Below are 15,706 nucleotides of genomic sequence, written 5' to 3'. Positions count from 1 at the left end.
GAACTCAGAAATCCGCCTGCCTCTGCCTCCCGAGTGCTGGGATTAAAGGCGTGCGCCACCACGCCCAGATAGCATCTCTATTTCTATGGGTAGCTAGGAGGCTAATGAAGGGACCTGGTCTTTACACTAACACAGAAGCACACAAGTGGGAAAGGCCAGCTCTGGGAAAAAATGTGCCCCAGCACCCCAATCATAGTCCACCAATTAGAGGTGGCAAAGCCAGGCTGTTCACAGTGGACCTGCTCAGGAGGAAACCAAAAAGACAATGGGTTCCCTTGCCCCATCTCCTACCCTTGGCTAAGAGGCACCCACCCAAGAGGGAGTGCAATCCCCAAAGCCCTCTCCAGGAGGGAAGTCCCACCACTGGGGCCTTACCTGTACCACCTTGTAGAGGAAGGAGAACACCAGTGACACACAAGCATTCTTTTTTGAAGTAGCGACCACTGCAGTGGCAGTCAAGGAGCTTTTTGAGGCCAGGATATCAAATCATAGGTGCCCATCCCCATGGCTCCCTACACCAGCTGCACTCCAGTGGTATACTGGGCCCAAGATTAGGACTAAGCCCCCAATCTGAGTCAGGTCAGAGGCATGTGGTAAGCAGAGGAGTCTTGGGGACACAGAGAGTGTAAGGTTTAAAGGGTAGCTTCTGGGTACTGTATTTAGGAGCAAGACTGGGAGAGCCCAGCTGGGTGGGGAAGCAGCAGGGCCATGTCTCTCTTCTTCCTGTTGGTGACAAAGCTTGGTGGGGAATGCTATACACATGTCTACTCACCCCAAATAGGGAGCCCACAGTAGATCAAAGTATGGGCCATTTCCTTTCAGGTACCCTTGGAAGCTTCCCACTGGGATCATATAAAGTCTGGTCATAAGGAAGCCAACAGAGATTAGAAACTACCTAAGGCTGCTGGCCTTCCTGTGACATATTCTGCTATTTTACATGCTCTCCAAACACTAGGCCTGTTTCTGATTATGGCCTCAACAAATGGGACACTTATATAAATCAATCAGTCCTGGGAAAGATTGGCAGGTAGATTTAATAGGATATCAGTGAGACATGAAAAATATGCACTCACTTCTCTGGTGTACACATAGCCACAGGCCTCTTACAAGCATTTTCATGGGTCTCAGCCAACTAGGCATCATGTGTGATGTCCATGGAGAACAAGTGACAAGCAGCCACTTCACTAACATGGATGAAGACAACTAGGTGTAATGGTACTTCTACCTATCTTACAGCCCAGCTGAGGCTTGGATAACTGAAAGGAAAAATGGAGGGCTGGAGAGATGGCTCAGTGGTTTAAGAGCACAGGTTGCTCTTCCAGAAGACCTGCGTTCAATCCCCAGCACCCACATGGTGGCTTACCATTGGCTGGAACTCTAGTTCCAGAAGGATCTAATGCCTTCTTCTGGCCTGCAAACATGCAGGTAAAATATTCCTATAAATGAAAGCTTTAAAAAATAATAAAATAAAAGGTTGTTAAAACAGGTAAAGAGGCAGGGCAGTGGTGGCGTATGCCTTTAATCCCAGAACTTGGGAGGCAGAGATAGGCAGATTTCTGAGTTCAAAGCCAGCCTGGTCTACAGAATGAGTTCCAGGACAGCCAGGGCTACACAGAGAAAGCCTGTCTCAAAAAAAAAACAAAAACCAACCAAACAAAAAACAGGTAAAGAGTTTAAATCCAAATGGTACCCTACATTGGTGGAAGAGACATTCCTGGAGGTCATCAGTTTGTTGGATGAAAATCCCTGTGCAAAGGGTAGACTATCTCCTGTGAATTGCTGACCAGGAAATCCTGAAGCTCCAAGAACCATGCAGGCTATTGCTGTTGGTTGTATGGCAAAACTAGAAGGTAAGAGCCTATTACTGAAGACACTGTACTTGGACTGTCGGACATGGGGAAATTAAGTTGGAACCAAATGGAAACTCCCACCCTGCTGGGTGGCTTTCATAATGCCAGAAGGGGCTGTGAAGGCTATTGTTGAATAGACAGCAATATTCCTGCTCAGCTATGGACCCTGTGTGCTAAAATACCACATGCTAAGCAGCATGTGCCTGATTGTGCAACAGTGGCACAGATATCATGGGTAATACCATGGGTAATACCTTTCTATTGGATTTTAGGCCCACTCCACAAGGGAGTTCACATATCAGAAAAAAAACTTATGCCTGGGTGGGAGAGCAGATCAGGAGCTGCAAGGGAAGACTGTGTCTCTGGGAAGAGTTGGCATCTGTGCCTGTTGGGGGCCACACACATGTACACATTTACTTACTGACCCTGGGGGGACTGACAGCTAAAGACCTGGTACACCCTACTGCTTACTGCATAGCCAGATCTTCAGAGGTCTGCTCAAAGCCCCAAGTGGTGGGTGCACCCATGGTGGGTCTCCACTTGGCACCACACTTGATTTGAGGTTGAAGCGGGGCTGGATATGTTGGGTACATGAGAACTTTCCACCCCTACTCCTACCCCGATTCCCTCATTTGTCCACAGTGTGGCCATACACAGCAGCCAGAAATCTAGACCACCAAGCCACCTATAATCAGCCCACCCCATCCAAAGACCTACCCCATTTAACATGACACATCTCCAAAGGACAACCTCAGGCCAAGTTGGCTCCTACTCTTGCCATGTACCCCTCCCTTCCTCTCCACAGCTGCAGCTTCTGGAATACTTAGCATTCCCTAGGCCTATGCCTTCTGGCTACTCTGTTGTCCTGTGCTGGTGGGCAGGCATGTCATTCCCAAACCCGGACTCCGCAGCATAGGGATACGGTACAGGTTGTTGTGCTTAATCCACATGAAACGAACGCCACCATGGGCCAAGATAGGTGACAGCATGCCCTCCTCCTCCTTCTCCATGAGAACGGGCATGAAGTGCTCCACCTCTGACATGTCCACATCCCCACGGTAGTTCCTGCAGATGAGCACCTGCATCAGGAAGGAAAGAATACATGGCTTCCTCTCTGAGTGCCTGAGGTAGGGTTGAGGACCATCTGTGAAGGACACAACTTGAAGCTAGTCTGATTTCCACCCTAGAGAATTCCCACCCCAAGGCTCTTCCTGCACCAGAAGGCAGAGAGAGGAGGGACTGTTCCCACAGACGCTGGGGCAAGCTTTGCCTTGTGAGTACTCCATGTAGACCTCCTCATGTGGGTGCACTTGGCTCTCCTGAGCACCTTATCCCTGAGGAGTCCAAGTTTATGAGATCCCACTGAGGCCTGGACAGGAATAACCCTGCCCTGCTCTTCCTCACTGCACAGAGCCTGAACCACTGTCCATCATCCAGGGGGACTGTGGAATGGCAAAGTTAGTGGCTCCTCAGAAAGCGACACCAGAGTTAAGCATGACCCAGTGGCTTATCTTAGAGAATCAGAGAAATTGTGTGTCCATGGACACTCAAAGGAGAATGGAGCTGGGAGTGGAGATGGGTCCAAGGAGCCCAGGTACAAATCAAATCTACTATGTAGCCAAGGACAGCCTTCAATTCCTGCTTCTCCTGCTGCTGTCTCCTGAGTGCTGGGATGACAGGTGTGAGTCAGCCCACATAAATGAACACTTCAGTGGCTGAATCTTAACTAGAGACAGACTAGAGACAAAGATATGTCTTTCAACATATGTATGGAGAATCTGGGTCTGAACCTACCCAAAACACTCCACAGCTAGGTTCCAGGAACCCAGGATTCCAGAATCTGAGGGCCCTCCAATACAGTGCTGTGGTGTCTAAGGACAGTCTGCTCTGACAAAAACATGTCTGAGGAGCCAGGTGTGGTGGTGCACACCTTTAATCCCAGCACTTGGGAGGCAGAGGCAGGCGGATTTCTGAGTTTGAGGCCAGCCTGGTCTACAGAGTGAGTTCCAGGACAGCAAGGACTACACAGAGAAACCTTGTCTTGAAACAAACAAACAAACAAAATAAAAAATAAAAAATAAATAAAAAAAATCCTAGAGCCAGGCGTGGTGGCCCATACCTTTAATCCCAGCACTTGGGAGGCAGAGGCAAGTGGGTCTCTGAGTTTGAGAACAGCCTGGTCTACAGAGTGAGTTCCAGGACAGCCAGGGCTACACAGAGAAACCTGTCTCAAAAACCAAATAAACAGGGGGCTGGAGAGATGGCTTAGCAATGAAGAACACTGGTTGCTCTTGCAGAGGACCTGGGTTCAATTCCCAGCACCTGTATAGCAGGTTACATCTGTCCATGACTTCAGTTCCAGGGCTTCTGACACCCTCACACATGTAGTCAAAATACTAATGAACATAAAATAAAAATTATATGTGTACACACACACACACAAACCAAATAAACAGATAGATAAATAAATCTCAAGTTGGAAAATGGCTTGTTGCTTAAGTGTGCTGCTGCTCTTTCAGAGGACCCAGGTTCAGTTCCCAGCATCCATATTGGGTAGCTCACAGCTGCTTGTAACTCCAGCTCTAGGGGATTTGATGTCTTCTTCTGGCCTCCAGGGGCACCTGCACACTTGTGTATACACCAGCATCCCTCTCCCCTTAACCCTCCCCCCACATTTTTTTTTAAAATCAGGATTTACTATTCAGGGTTAGTGGAGGACATATATAGAATGTGAATGCAGGCCATGGGACTCTGAGATGCAGGACATGAAGATGCCCAGGGTAAAAAAAAACCAAACAGGAAATGTTCCTTGGAGCACCCAGAGGAAGTGGCTACAGGAAGGGGCTACGAGGAAGCTGTGGGTGAGGGCCCTGTTACTTGGTGACAGTGTCTGTCTTGTCACACTGTCTGCTATCAGCATGGCTGGTTGGCCGTGTGGCAGTGTGCTATAGCAATCCTGAGCTGCAGTGCTGGACCTGCACCACCTGCTGCCGAATCTGTCACTTCAGAAAGCACTGTCTCTGCTGCTTCTAGCTGGGTGACTGCAGTGAGGACAGTTCCTTCCGAGTCCTTTTTGGGCCTTGTGGGGACATAGTGCCCACAGAGTAAGCTTTTGGGTCTGATGCTCCCCACCCCATCTGAGGAACTCACACTTGCCCACTTCTATTCCTCTTGCTATCACTTATATGGTAGGCTGGTTAGTTTGTGGGTTTTGTTTGTTTGTTTTTTCGAGACAGGGTTTCTCCGTGTAGCCCTGGCTGTCCTGGGACTCACTTTGAAGACCAGGCTGACCTCGAACTCAGAAATCCACCTGCCTCTGCCTCCCGAGTGCTGGGATTAAAGATGTGCACAGCCGCCACCACCACCACCACCGCCCAGCAGCTGGTTCGTTTTATAGATTACAATGCTCAGAGAGGTGGAGCTGCCTGCCTGAGGTAACACAGAAGAAAGAGAGAGAGCAGGGTCACGATCTCAGAGGCATCCTTACTCCCACTTACTGTGTGGTTGCCTGTGCTCACTGAGAACTGTTGTCCTGGCAGCTCTAAGCTCATTTTCTTCCCCAGATGTGCAGGGATTGGGCTAGACTGGTCAGAGCCAGCCAGAAGGCCTGACTGTTTACCTCACCAGGGCTGCTCAGGAGTTTGTTTGCTTGCTCAGAAAACATAGAGTGAAGCTATGTGATGGCTACCACCATGGTAGCCAAGGTCGACATGGTTCCTTCACTGTCACAGCTGTCTGGGGACAACTGGGGACCTTCTCACTAGCCTCACCTTCAATCAAGGATTGAAGAGATAGGGAGGAGTGTCAGGAATCCCCTAGGGACTCAGGGAGGTCAGCCACTTCTGAACTGGTGTGGCAGTGTAGGGAGACAAGCGAGACACTGAGACAGCCCTTCTCTCTGCTCATCTCTTACCCCATGGTCCTTCCCCATGAAGCAGAAGAGGATTCAGCTTCAATAAAAGCTAGACAGGGTGGCCTCTCCTCGATCAAACCCAACAGAAAGCTCAGGGACAACTGCCTGTCCCTAGAGGAGACTCTCACATTCCTACACCCTTCTCCTGCAGCAGCGCTGTCCACCTCTGAGACCCAGGGCCTCCAGGGTGCCTTATGATCATCTTGGACATTTTCTGAGTACACCCTGTCACTCACAGACCCTCTCCACCAAAGCATGTGACATGCTAGCTTTTCCATGGCTCCTTTTCCTTCTCAGCAGAACACCTTGGAACTTGCTGAGTTCTGTCAGCTAGGCTCTGCTCTGGGCATCAGGAGCCAGTATGGAATAAGTTTGGTGTGCCTTTTCAGGAACATTGGAGGAGAAAGGAATGGGCAGATAAAACATGCATGTGATGCAGTAGGCAGTATGGGCCAGAAGATGCAGTGTGCTCAGGGTGGGGTAGGATATGATCCTAGTTAGGGCAAGCAGGAGAGGCTTCCTGGAGGAGGTGTTGTCTGAACTGAAGCCAGGCCACACAGCTCTCCACAGATGCAGGTACAAAGGACCCAAGGCAGAAGCAGACAGGTTGTCTCAACACCTGCTTTAGGGTTCCCCCTGGCTAAAGTGGAATGAGCCAGAGTCACACGGAAAAGCACTGGGTGGGAGGGTGGGGGAGATTATGAGAACTGAGACTTATACAAGTCTTTGTGAGCAACTGGGACTTTGTTCTCAGTGCCCAAAAGGGAAGCATGGAGAGAGGAAGGAGGGGAAGCAATACTTCTGTACTCCAAACCTAGAGTCACCAGAGCCACAGACAGCAGTCAAGTGTTCTTGGAGGACCTCCTATTTGCCAAAAGTAGCCACATGGAATCCCTTGGTAATGAGAGGCTCAGTGTGGCATGTTGTCATGAGGCTGGTTTGATTTGAGGCAGGAAACTCTACAGCTTTCTAGAGGCAGGTCTAACCACATCCCAACCTGGGGACTCCTGCCTGGAACTGCAGTGGCCCTGGAGCTTCCTCCCATTGCATCCCCAAAGTCCCAGCACCAGTCTATGGGCTGACTTACACCTTACATGCCAACTGGGACATCTGTCACTTTCTCAGAACCACATCAGGTGCCTGCTCTGCCTGGATGTCTTTCATAACCTTCTCTAAATGCCAAACAGAAGGCAATTAACTATTCGGTTGCTGGTCCAAGTGTTTTCTGCTAGGTCAAGAGGCCTGTGGAGCCCAGATACTATGCTCTGTTGACCTTGCTAGGGCCAGGCTTGTCTCACATCTATACTCAATAACTCAGATAAGGCTCTTCAGATCCATTAGGAAAGCAAGGTGCTTGTCTATGATCATACAGCTCAGCTGCGGAGACTGGCTGAATCCACATGTAAATATGGCTCTACAGCTTCAGCCCAGGATGGGTACTTGCTTGTGCCAATGAGATGTTTGCTAAAGGAACTAGCAAGCCACGACAGGCAGCCCACTGTACCTCTAGGCCAGGGTGGAAGGCAAAGCATATGCCATGAGACCTAGGGAACACTGCCCCTACCCAGCTTCCCAGAAGGCTGTGGAGGAGGCCCAGGTCTGGGACTCACCAGTTGTCGATCTTGGGTGACATACAAGGCAGGTACACACTCAAGGGACTAAGGAAAACGTGGAGGGTGGGGCTCTTCTAAGCTCTAGCTCTTCCATGTAGACTGGACATCAATGTTCTTTCACTGCTGAATGTTGGACTTATTTACTATGGCTGGACCTGTTCTGGTAGCTTCCAAACATAAGAGGCTGGCCACTTGTCTTCCACTCTGACAGCCTGAGGTAGAGCGGCAGCGCCTTTCTTAAGGCTAAATGTGCCTTCCTGGAAGAGGCTTTTGCATAGAGTACACTGTGGCTGCCTGACAGAGAGCTTGTTGTTCTAGGCTCTATCCTCAGCACCACAAAACCATCCATTGGGCTAGGGAGACAGCTCACTCTGTATTTTCCAAATATCCGACCTGAACTCTATACCCAAATCCCAGGTAACAGTCAGGTGCTTACCAGGTGGTGGTGGCAAACACCTTAATCCCAGCACCTGGGAGGCAGAGGCAGGTCAGTCTCTAAATTCAAGGCCAGCCTGGTCTACAGAGTGAGTTCCAGGACAGCCAGAGCTGCACAGAGAAAACTTGTCTCATAAAACCAAGAGGGGGAAAAAGTCAGATTCTGCTGGGAAGTACAGACAGGCAGATCCATGTGTTTTAAAGGTTCAGGCAGCCTAGCTCAATCAGTCTAGTGACCCGAGTTCGATAACAAGAGCCCATGTAAGAGTAGCAGGGGTCTCCTTTCTCCACACACCCGCAGAAACACACAAATGAAGATTTCTTTCTCAGATAACGCTGGGCAAGATGCCAGGGTCCTGTTTCTGTGCAGGGCCTTCATGTCTCAGCAGTCTTTGTTATTCCCAGTCAGGATAGCTCTCCCTGATTCTTCAGTTGCGGCTGCTAGTCCATTATAAAGACATGGCCCCAATAGGTATTCATCTATTTGTGTTTTTTCCAAGTGACTAAGTGGAGCTATGACAGATTCGGCTAACCCACGGTGGCCCAGGGCTTAGCTTCTGCCTGGCGAGGATGCTTCCAGGCCGCTATTTCCCAGTAATCAGTGTGACTCTAGGCAGTCTGTTTCCCCCTCTAAAACCACACTTTTTGTTTGTTTGTTTGTTTTTGTTTTTCGAGACAGGGTTTCTTTGTATAGCCCTGGCTGTCCTGGAACTCACTTTGTAGACCAGCCTGGCCTCGAACTCAGAAATCCACCTGCCTCTGCCTCCCGAGTGCTGGGATTAAAGGCGTGCACCACCACGCCTGGCTTAAAACCACACTTTTATCATCCGCTTCTCTTAATGTCATAGGAAGCTCAGCGGCTCTAGGGAACGCTGAAGCCTGTGGAGCGAGGGACCGACCTAAGGCCATAGCCCCGCCACGCCTCTGGCCAAGGGTCGCACGGTCCCCGGGGCGCAGGGTCCTGCTACAGGAGTTCGCAGGAGAAGCTAGAGTCCGGTACCCAGGCGCACAAGGAGGGAAAGGGGCAAAGCGGACAGTTACCTAGCAACCTCAGCCCACCAAGTTGGCTAGCAATGGGGCGGGACTCGCGGAAAGACCACCGCCCATTTCCTAGTAACAGGGTAGGGCTGGCAAGTGAGGCTGCCCCGCCTGCCTGACGCCCTAGCTGGGCTGGTCGGCCAGTTGCCTAGCAACAGGGTGGGTCCTGACAGGGCGAGGGCCCGTTGGTTGCCTGGCAACGCGGAGGGTGGCGAACCCTTCAGTACCTTGCCCTTCAGATCCAGTACGTAGACGGCGCTGGCGGACATGGCGGCTTTGGAAGGTCTCGGCAGTAGCCGAGGGCGGCGGCAACGGCAGGAACTGCGGGCGTTCAGCAAGGCCCGGCGCGCCCCGAGACACTTCCCCTCCACTTCCGGTCCATGAAGCAGCGCGTGGACCGTTATGTCCGGTCTGAAGGGAGCCGCAAGTGCGCAGGCGCGCAACCGAGTGCAGGCGCAGTAGGAACTTTTTGGCAGTATTTTTCACCCAGAGCTCAAACGGGCCGGAAGTTAGGGGGCGTGGCCTTCCTGATGAGCGGGGCCTGGAGGACGAGGGCGGGGCAGCTTTGTCATTACTCCTTGTACCTGAAGGACTAGCTGTGGAATGAAGGTGGACGCTTCCAAGCTGTGAGAAGACGCTGAAAGCGGAACCGATTTGGAGTTGAGCCTTTTTTTTTTTTTTTTTTTGGTTTTTCGAGACAGCCTTGCTTTCTGCAGAAGTAAACTAATATCCCGTCTCTGACTGTGACTCGCCGTTAGGTGGCGCTTAAAGGAAGTCAGTCTCCCAATGGCAATCCAGCTTTATCAGCAATCACTTGTCACTGTCAACCTCTCAACTGACTGGGCTTCACCAGTTTTGCCCCAGTGAACCCAAGGTAGCACGTGTGTAACTTAGCCTGTGCCTAATTCAAAGTAAGGCTGAGCCGGGCGTGGTAGCGCACGCCTTTAATCCCAGCACTCGGGAGGTAGAGACAGGCGGATTTCTGAGTTCGAGGCCAGCCTGGTCTACAAAGTGAGTTCTAGGACAGCCAGGACTATACAGAGAAACCCTGTCTTAAAAAAAACCAAATAAATAAATAAATAAATAAATAAATAAATAAAAATAATGGCAGAATTAAAATGTAATCAGCCTTACTTTGGTTTTGTTTTTTTTTGAGACAGGGTTTCTCTGTATAGCCCTGGCTGTCTTGGAACTCACTTTGTAGACCAGGCTGGCCTCGAATTCAGAAATCCGTCTGCCTCTGCTTCCCGAGTGCTGGGATTAAAGGCGTGCGCCACCACCGCCCGGCAAATTCTGCCATTCTTAACCTTTCTGACACCGAGAAATCAAAGGAGCCCATCAACACCGCCCCCCCCCCGCCATGGGCTTATTATTATTATTTTTTTATACTTTGTGTGTTCTTGTACTGTGGCAGGGGTCAGCTCTCTCCATCATGTAGGTACCAGATAATATCAAACCCAGTTTTTCAGTTTGGGTAGCAAGAGCTCCGCTCTCCCCCCCTTCCCCCCCCCCCCCCCCCCTCCTTCAGTTTTTTTTAGGACTGCAGCAGTATTTTTGTTTTTTTGTTTTTTTTTTAAGATTTATTTTTATTATATGTAAGTACACTGTAGCTGTCTGTCTTCAGACGCACCAGAAGAGGGCATCAGATATCATTATTGGGTGGTTGTGAGCCACCATGTGGTTGCTGGGATTTGAACTTCGGACCTTTGGGAGAGCAGTCGGGTGCTCTTACCCACTGAGCCATCTCACCAGCCCTATTTTTGTTTTTTAAAAAAAATATTTATATCAGTCCTCTATGTGCATGTAATACCTGCATGCCAGATGATGACATCAGATCCCATTATAAATGTTTGTGAGACACAGGATCTCTGAAAGAGCAGCTAGTGTTCTTAACCACTGAGCCATCTCTCCAGGCCAGTATTCACTCGTAACCACTGGCCTCTGTGGACACCTGCACTCATGCATACACACTCACATGGACACATAACTTAAAAATATTAGGAGCACTTGGAAGGCAGAGGCAGGCAGATCTGTATTCCAGGCCAGCCAGAGTTATCTAGTAAGACCCAGTCTAAAATTTTTTAATTTCTCTGCCACTTTCATACATGTAATATTTTGTATTTTGATCATATTACCCCATTTCCTTATATCCCCACCCCCTTTTGGTTTTTTTGAGACAGGGTTTCTCTGTGTAGCCCTGGTTGTCCTGGAACTCACTTTGTAGACCAGGCTAGCCTCAAACTCAGAAATCCGCCTGCCTCTGCTTCCCCAGTGCTGGGATTAAAGGCGTGTGCCACCACACCCGGCTCCTCCTTACTTTTTATTTAAATATTTATTGTGTGTATTGTGTATGCGTATGTGGAGTTCAAAGGACAATTTGTGGGAATCAGTTCTCTTCTTCCAGCATGTGGATCCTGGGACTTGAACTTAGGTCTTCAGGCATGCAGGCCATCTTGCTAACCTCTAGGTAAGGCTATGGATTGGCAGCCTGAGCTATAGAACCTAGGTAAAGGAAGCAAAAAAGGGCATGGTGGTGCATGCCTTCAATCCTAGCACTCCAGAGACAGAAGCAAGAGAATCTGATAGCTTGGTCTACATAGTGTTTCAGGACAGCCAACCCCATGCCCCCAACCCCACTCCAAGTCAAACAAAAAACCCCAAACAAGAAAATCTCATACATCCGTTTCATGCACAAAGTTCTTCAAAAAGACTATATTGTACGCTATGTTTGAAGACAGAAAAAAATTAATATGACTTTAGGCTATGTGCACAGGAGCAAATCAAACAAATCAAATGTATGCAAACCTGTGAGTCACTGCAACACCTCATTACATATTACAAAAATCATTGTGTTCCCTATTCCCCAAATCTGGAAGAATCCCCAAATCCACAATGGTCCTAAACACTTGAGACAAGGTATGCACACACCATCTCCCTCAGGTGTGAACACAGTCCACCTGGACTGTGACATAGCTCAGTGGGTAAAATCACTTGCAGCCAAGTCTCACAACCTGAGTTGGAGTGCATTCTTCATTCTTCAGGAACACTAGCAGAATGGAAAGGTGTCCCTGTGATGGACAGCCAGGACAGACAACATTCACACTCCATAACTGGTATTCACTTTATTCCAGACATGTCAGCTCCACTGATTTGTTATTCTTTCAGTATCTATGGCAAAAGAAGCTGTATCTCTCAACAGTGTGTGCAGAAACTCTTCAAGTGGTCCCCTTAGTCCCTCAGATGCCACAGCTCTGCAGCATCTGCACCATTACACCATGTCTGCTGGCACTCTGCCTGGGCCACGTCTAGCATTTGGTATCCTTAGACCAGGAATGCCAACCAGGCTTATGCCACATGCCACATACTTAAAAAACTCAAGTGCCATCACTGAGAACTGAGATTAGCAACATCTGCCATGGCAGTCCACTGGGTGGACTGTGGGACAGGCTGTGTGCTGCAGACCTGTGTCCTGTGTCCCACTCTTGCTTCAAGTGATGTTGCAGATGCAATCTGATGTCCAGGTGGCCCAAAATAGAGCAGCACTGTGGGAACTTCTGTGGTGGTCCACATGAGCTTTCTGTTCTGGCACTGTGGTGTAAGTGAAGACAGATGCCGCGATGGGGGTGGGAAGGGAGCCATCCTTCCATGGCCTTCACCCAGAAATGACCTCAGCATGTCAATCTACAATGTTGTTGTCCAAACAGGAAAGGGAACTACCCCAAAACCAAAACCCAGTGAAAAGACACCCTGACTTTAATCAAGGCTCAGAAAACCTGGTCTCAGCAGATGCACCAGTCAGGTGTAAAACATTCTAGAAAACACGGAGGGACAAAACATCGTCAACCTGGCCTTCTGCCTTTTGGCACTGGGGGCAGGTTACTTGGTCCAGCTGACTTTGGGAATGTCATAGTGCTCAGTGAGTGTGTCCAGGTGTCGGTTGAAGTCCTGTAGAAGATAGACCACATCAGTGTGAACCAGATGGCAGTATCGCCGCCTGCACCCAGACCATCTCACATACTACTCCACCACAGGTCTCACAGCACCCAAAACAAGCCATGCCTGAGGGTGGGCTCCAACAGTCCAAGCTGCACCGTCTGGGCACTGGCTACCCCCCATGACTCAGTCTGCCGACAGGTGCAGGGCTCACCTCTACTCTCTGTTTGTGGGTTTTTGATGCCTTCTTCAGGATTCTTTCCATTTGCTGGAGAGAGAAGAAACCAGAGTGAGTCCCCATGACTGACACAGCCCAGGCTGGAGCTGCACAGATGGGGGTAGGGAGCCATAGTTCATTGGTGCCCAAAGCTGCTGCTATATTTGGGAGGGACCCTGCTTAGTCTCCCTACAACCCCAGTATTCCTAATGGGCAGATCCTGCCAAAAGCTGGGAACTGGCTTTGAGTGGCCTGGAGCCATGTCCCACACAAGCAGACTCCTCTCTGGAGTAAGAGACCCCAGGTAGGAAGGTCAGAACCCGAGTGCATGCTCAGTGCTCCAGCTCTCATTTCTGTTGCTATGACAACATACCCAGGCAGGAAAGCAACTTGGGGGAGAAGGCCTATCTGGCTGGCTATTTCACCTTACAGCATAAAGAGGGAAAGTGAAGGCAGAGACTGAAGGGCCACAACACAGTCAAGAGCAGAGATACATGGAAGTGAGCATGCTTCACGCTCAGTTTTCTCTGCTGTTACACGGTTCAAAACCCAAACTCTGGGGGCTAAAGATCTTGAGTTCAGCTCAGAGCCAGCACCAAATGGTGGCTCATAATTTTCTGTAATGACACCCTTCCACACCTACTACACCCTATGGGAATGTCACAGTGGTCAGTGAGTGTGTACAGGTGTCCGTTGAAGTCCTGTAGAAGACAGGCTACACCAGTGAACCAGGTTGGCAGTACCCCCATCTCTACCCAGCCCATCTCACATACCCCCCTACAGGTCTCATAGTACCCCGAAGGAGCCTGAGGAGGCACCATGCCTGAGTGTGTGCTCCAACAGTCCAAGCTGCATTGCCTTCGGCTCCTGCTCTGGCAGCACAGCACAAGAAGACAACACACTCACACACATAAATAAAATTTCCAACGTCTTCCACCCAGGGCTGGATAGATGGCTCAGAGGTTAAGAGCACTGACTGCTCTCTTAGAGGTCCTGAGTTCAAGTCCCAGCCCACATGGTGGCTCACAACCATCTATAATGAGGCCTGGTGCCCTCTTCTGGTTTGCAGGCATACAGACATGCAGGCAGAACACTGCATACATAATAAATAAAATCTTCCACTCAGGACCAGAGCTGCCAACGACAGCAGGAAGAGGTGGCAGACCCTAGGGGACTCTAGTTTGTATCAAATTGTCAATTAGGGTGCCCAGAAGGGCCACAGGACCATAGCCAGCCAGCCCGTGTCGTTATTCAGTTGCAGAGGCAAAAAACAAAACAAAACAAAACACTCCACTGAAGTACAGGCTAGACCAGACCAGAGAACACAATTGGCTGCGAGACAGCAAGGTGACCCACACATCCCAGAAACCCTGTGGGAGTTCCAGTACATAATTGATGCCCTTTGTTAGATGGAGATGGTGCCTTCCTGGGTTTTCTCAACAGGGTTATCACATTGTAACACTGCATCCTAGAAGTTCAAGTCTACAGAGATAGTGCCAGGACAACCAAGGCTACACAAAGAAAACCTGTCTCAAAGCAAACTAAACAAACAAACACCCAAAATAACTAGTATGGCCTTGTGGGCCATACCAGCCTCTCCAGGAACTAAAAAGCTGAGGCAGTAGTTCAGGGCCAACTGTAGCCTACATAGAGGGTTATAGAAGAGCCTGGGTTCCATCCACACACACAACCTTCAAATAACAAAAGTACATTTGAAGCTACGAAAGCGAATTGTCATGGAAACTGACTTTGTGGTAACTTAAGAACAATGGACTTGACCAGCATTAACAGCTGATAGGAAGACTACTTTAGGCAGGGCTACCAATCCAGGCTACCAGGAGTTGGGAGAAGGCCTGGGCTACACGGGCAGTGGGAGCCGGCCTGTTCTGCCCGCCTCACCCGCTTCTCCTGCATCTTTTCGAAGGCTGCCTGCGCCGGCGTGCGCTTGTCCAGGCAGCGCCTCTTCTCCTCCTCGCTCTTCTTGCTCGTCCCCATGGCCTCCAGCATCTTGGCCTTGTCTTTGTCTTTCTTCTTCTTCTTCCTGAGAGAGAGGGGGCCGGTAAGAGGGGCCGGAGCTGGGGGTCGGCCCTCAAGGACAGACCGCGGGCTCCCGGGCCTCACCGCTTTGTCACGCCGAGCTCTGCCACGCCTTTCAGCTTCAGGGGGCCCTTCTGGACTTGCTCGTAGGCCTCCATAGCGCTCGCAAGCCGTGTCCCGAGAGCTCCGCCACACTTCCTGTTTGCAAACAGTACTTCCGGCCGAAGCCCTCCTCGCTTCCTTCTGATTGGTCAGCTAGGACGCACGCGTCTTCAGGGTTCAGAGTAAGGGCACACTTCCGGTCTCAGGTAGCCTTGGCAACTGTCCAACAACATAGCTCGCCTAAAGCCACACTTCGTATTTGGGCGTCCATTTCTGACTTTATGGGCATCCACTTTTGCTTTGTGGCATTATTTACTTAATTACTTTTTTTACAATTTAGAAAATTACAATTACCCAGCACCCCAGAGACAGAGGCAGGAGGATCTCTAGATCTCTGGATTCAGCGTGTTTTACATAGTGACTTCAGGTCAGCCAGAACTAAAGACTGTGTCTCGAAATAAGTAATAAGCAAGAATAAATCTTAAAAATTACATTAAAAGTTACTTACCTGTATACGTGTATGTGAGTGTGTGTACACACATGCCAGAGCGCACATGTGGAGGACAGA

At 49.8% G+C, this 15,706-nt stretch overlaps 2 protein-coding genes across 2 annotated transcripts in view; both read right to left on the bottom strand.

The window, feature by feature from the left end:
- Window positions 1–9,295, bottom strand: part of Ap1m1 (adaptor related protein complex 1 subunit mu 1) — a 16,982-nt gene extending 7,687 nt beyond the window's left edge. Inside the window, exons 1-3 of the mRNA XM_021170584.1 lie at window positions 9,077–9,295; window positions 2,773–2,929; window positions 376–443 (exon numbers count right to left, since the gene is read on the bottom strand). Coding sequence (XP_021026243.1) covers window positions 376–443; window positions 2,773–2,929; window positions 9,077–9,118 — 267 coding nt within the window. The 5' untranslated portion in view covers window positions 9,119–9,295. The remainder of the gene's footprint in view (window positions 1–375; window positions 444–2,772; window positions 2,930–9,076) is intronic.
- Window positions 9,296–11,532: 2,237 nt separating this feature from the next.
- On the bottom strand, window positions 11,533–15,260 carry Fam32a (family with sequence similarity 32 member A). The gene is made up of 4 exons (XM_021170015.2): window positions 15,121–15,260; window positions 14,899–15,040; window positions 12,997–13,050; window positions 11,533–12,794 (listed from the first exon to the last, which is right to left on the bottom strand). Exons 1-4 carry the CDS (start codon window positions 15,192–15,194, stop codon window positions 12,726–12,728), a joined length of 339 nt encoding a protein of 112 aa, XP_021025674.1. The 5' UTR covers window positions 15,195–15,260; the 3' UTR covers window positions 11,533–12,725.
- Window positions 15,261–15,706: the final 446 nt, after the last annotated feature.

The sequence above is a fragment of the Mus caroli genome, chromosome 8, assembly GCF_900094665.2.
Source record: "Mus caroli chromosome 8, CAROLI_EIJ_v1.1, whole genome shotgun sequence".
NCBI classification, from domain to species: Eukaryota; Metazoa; Chordata; class Mammalia; order Rodentia; family Muridae; genus Mus; species Mus caroli.
This window is presented reverse-complemented; position numbering and strand designations above follow the sequence as displayed.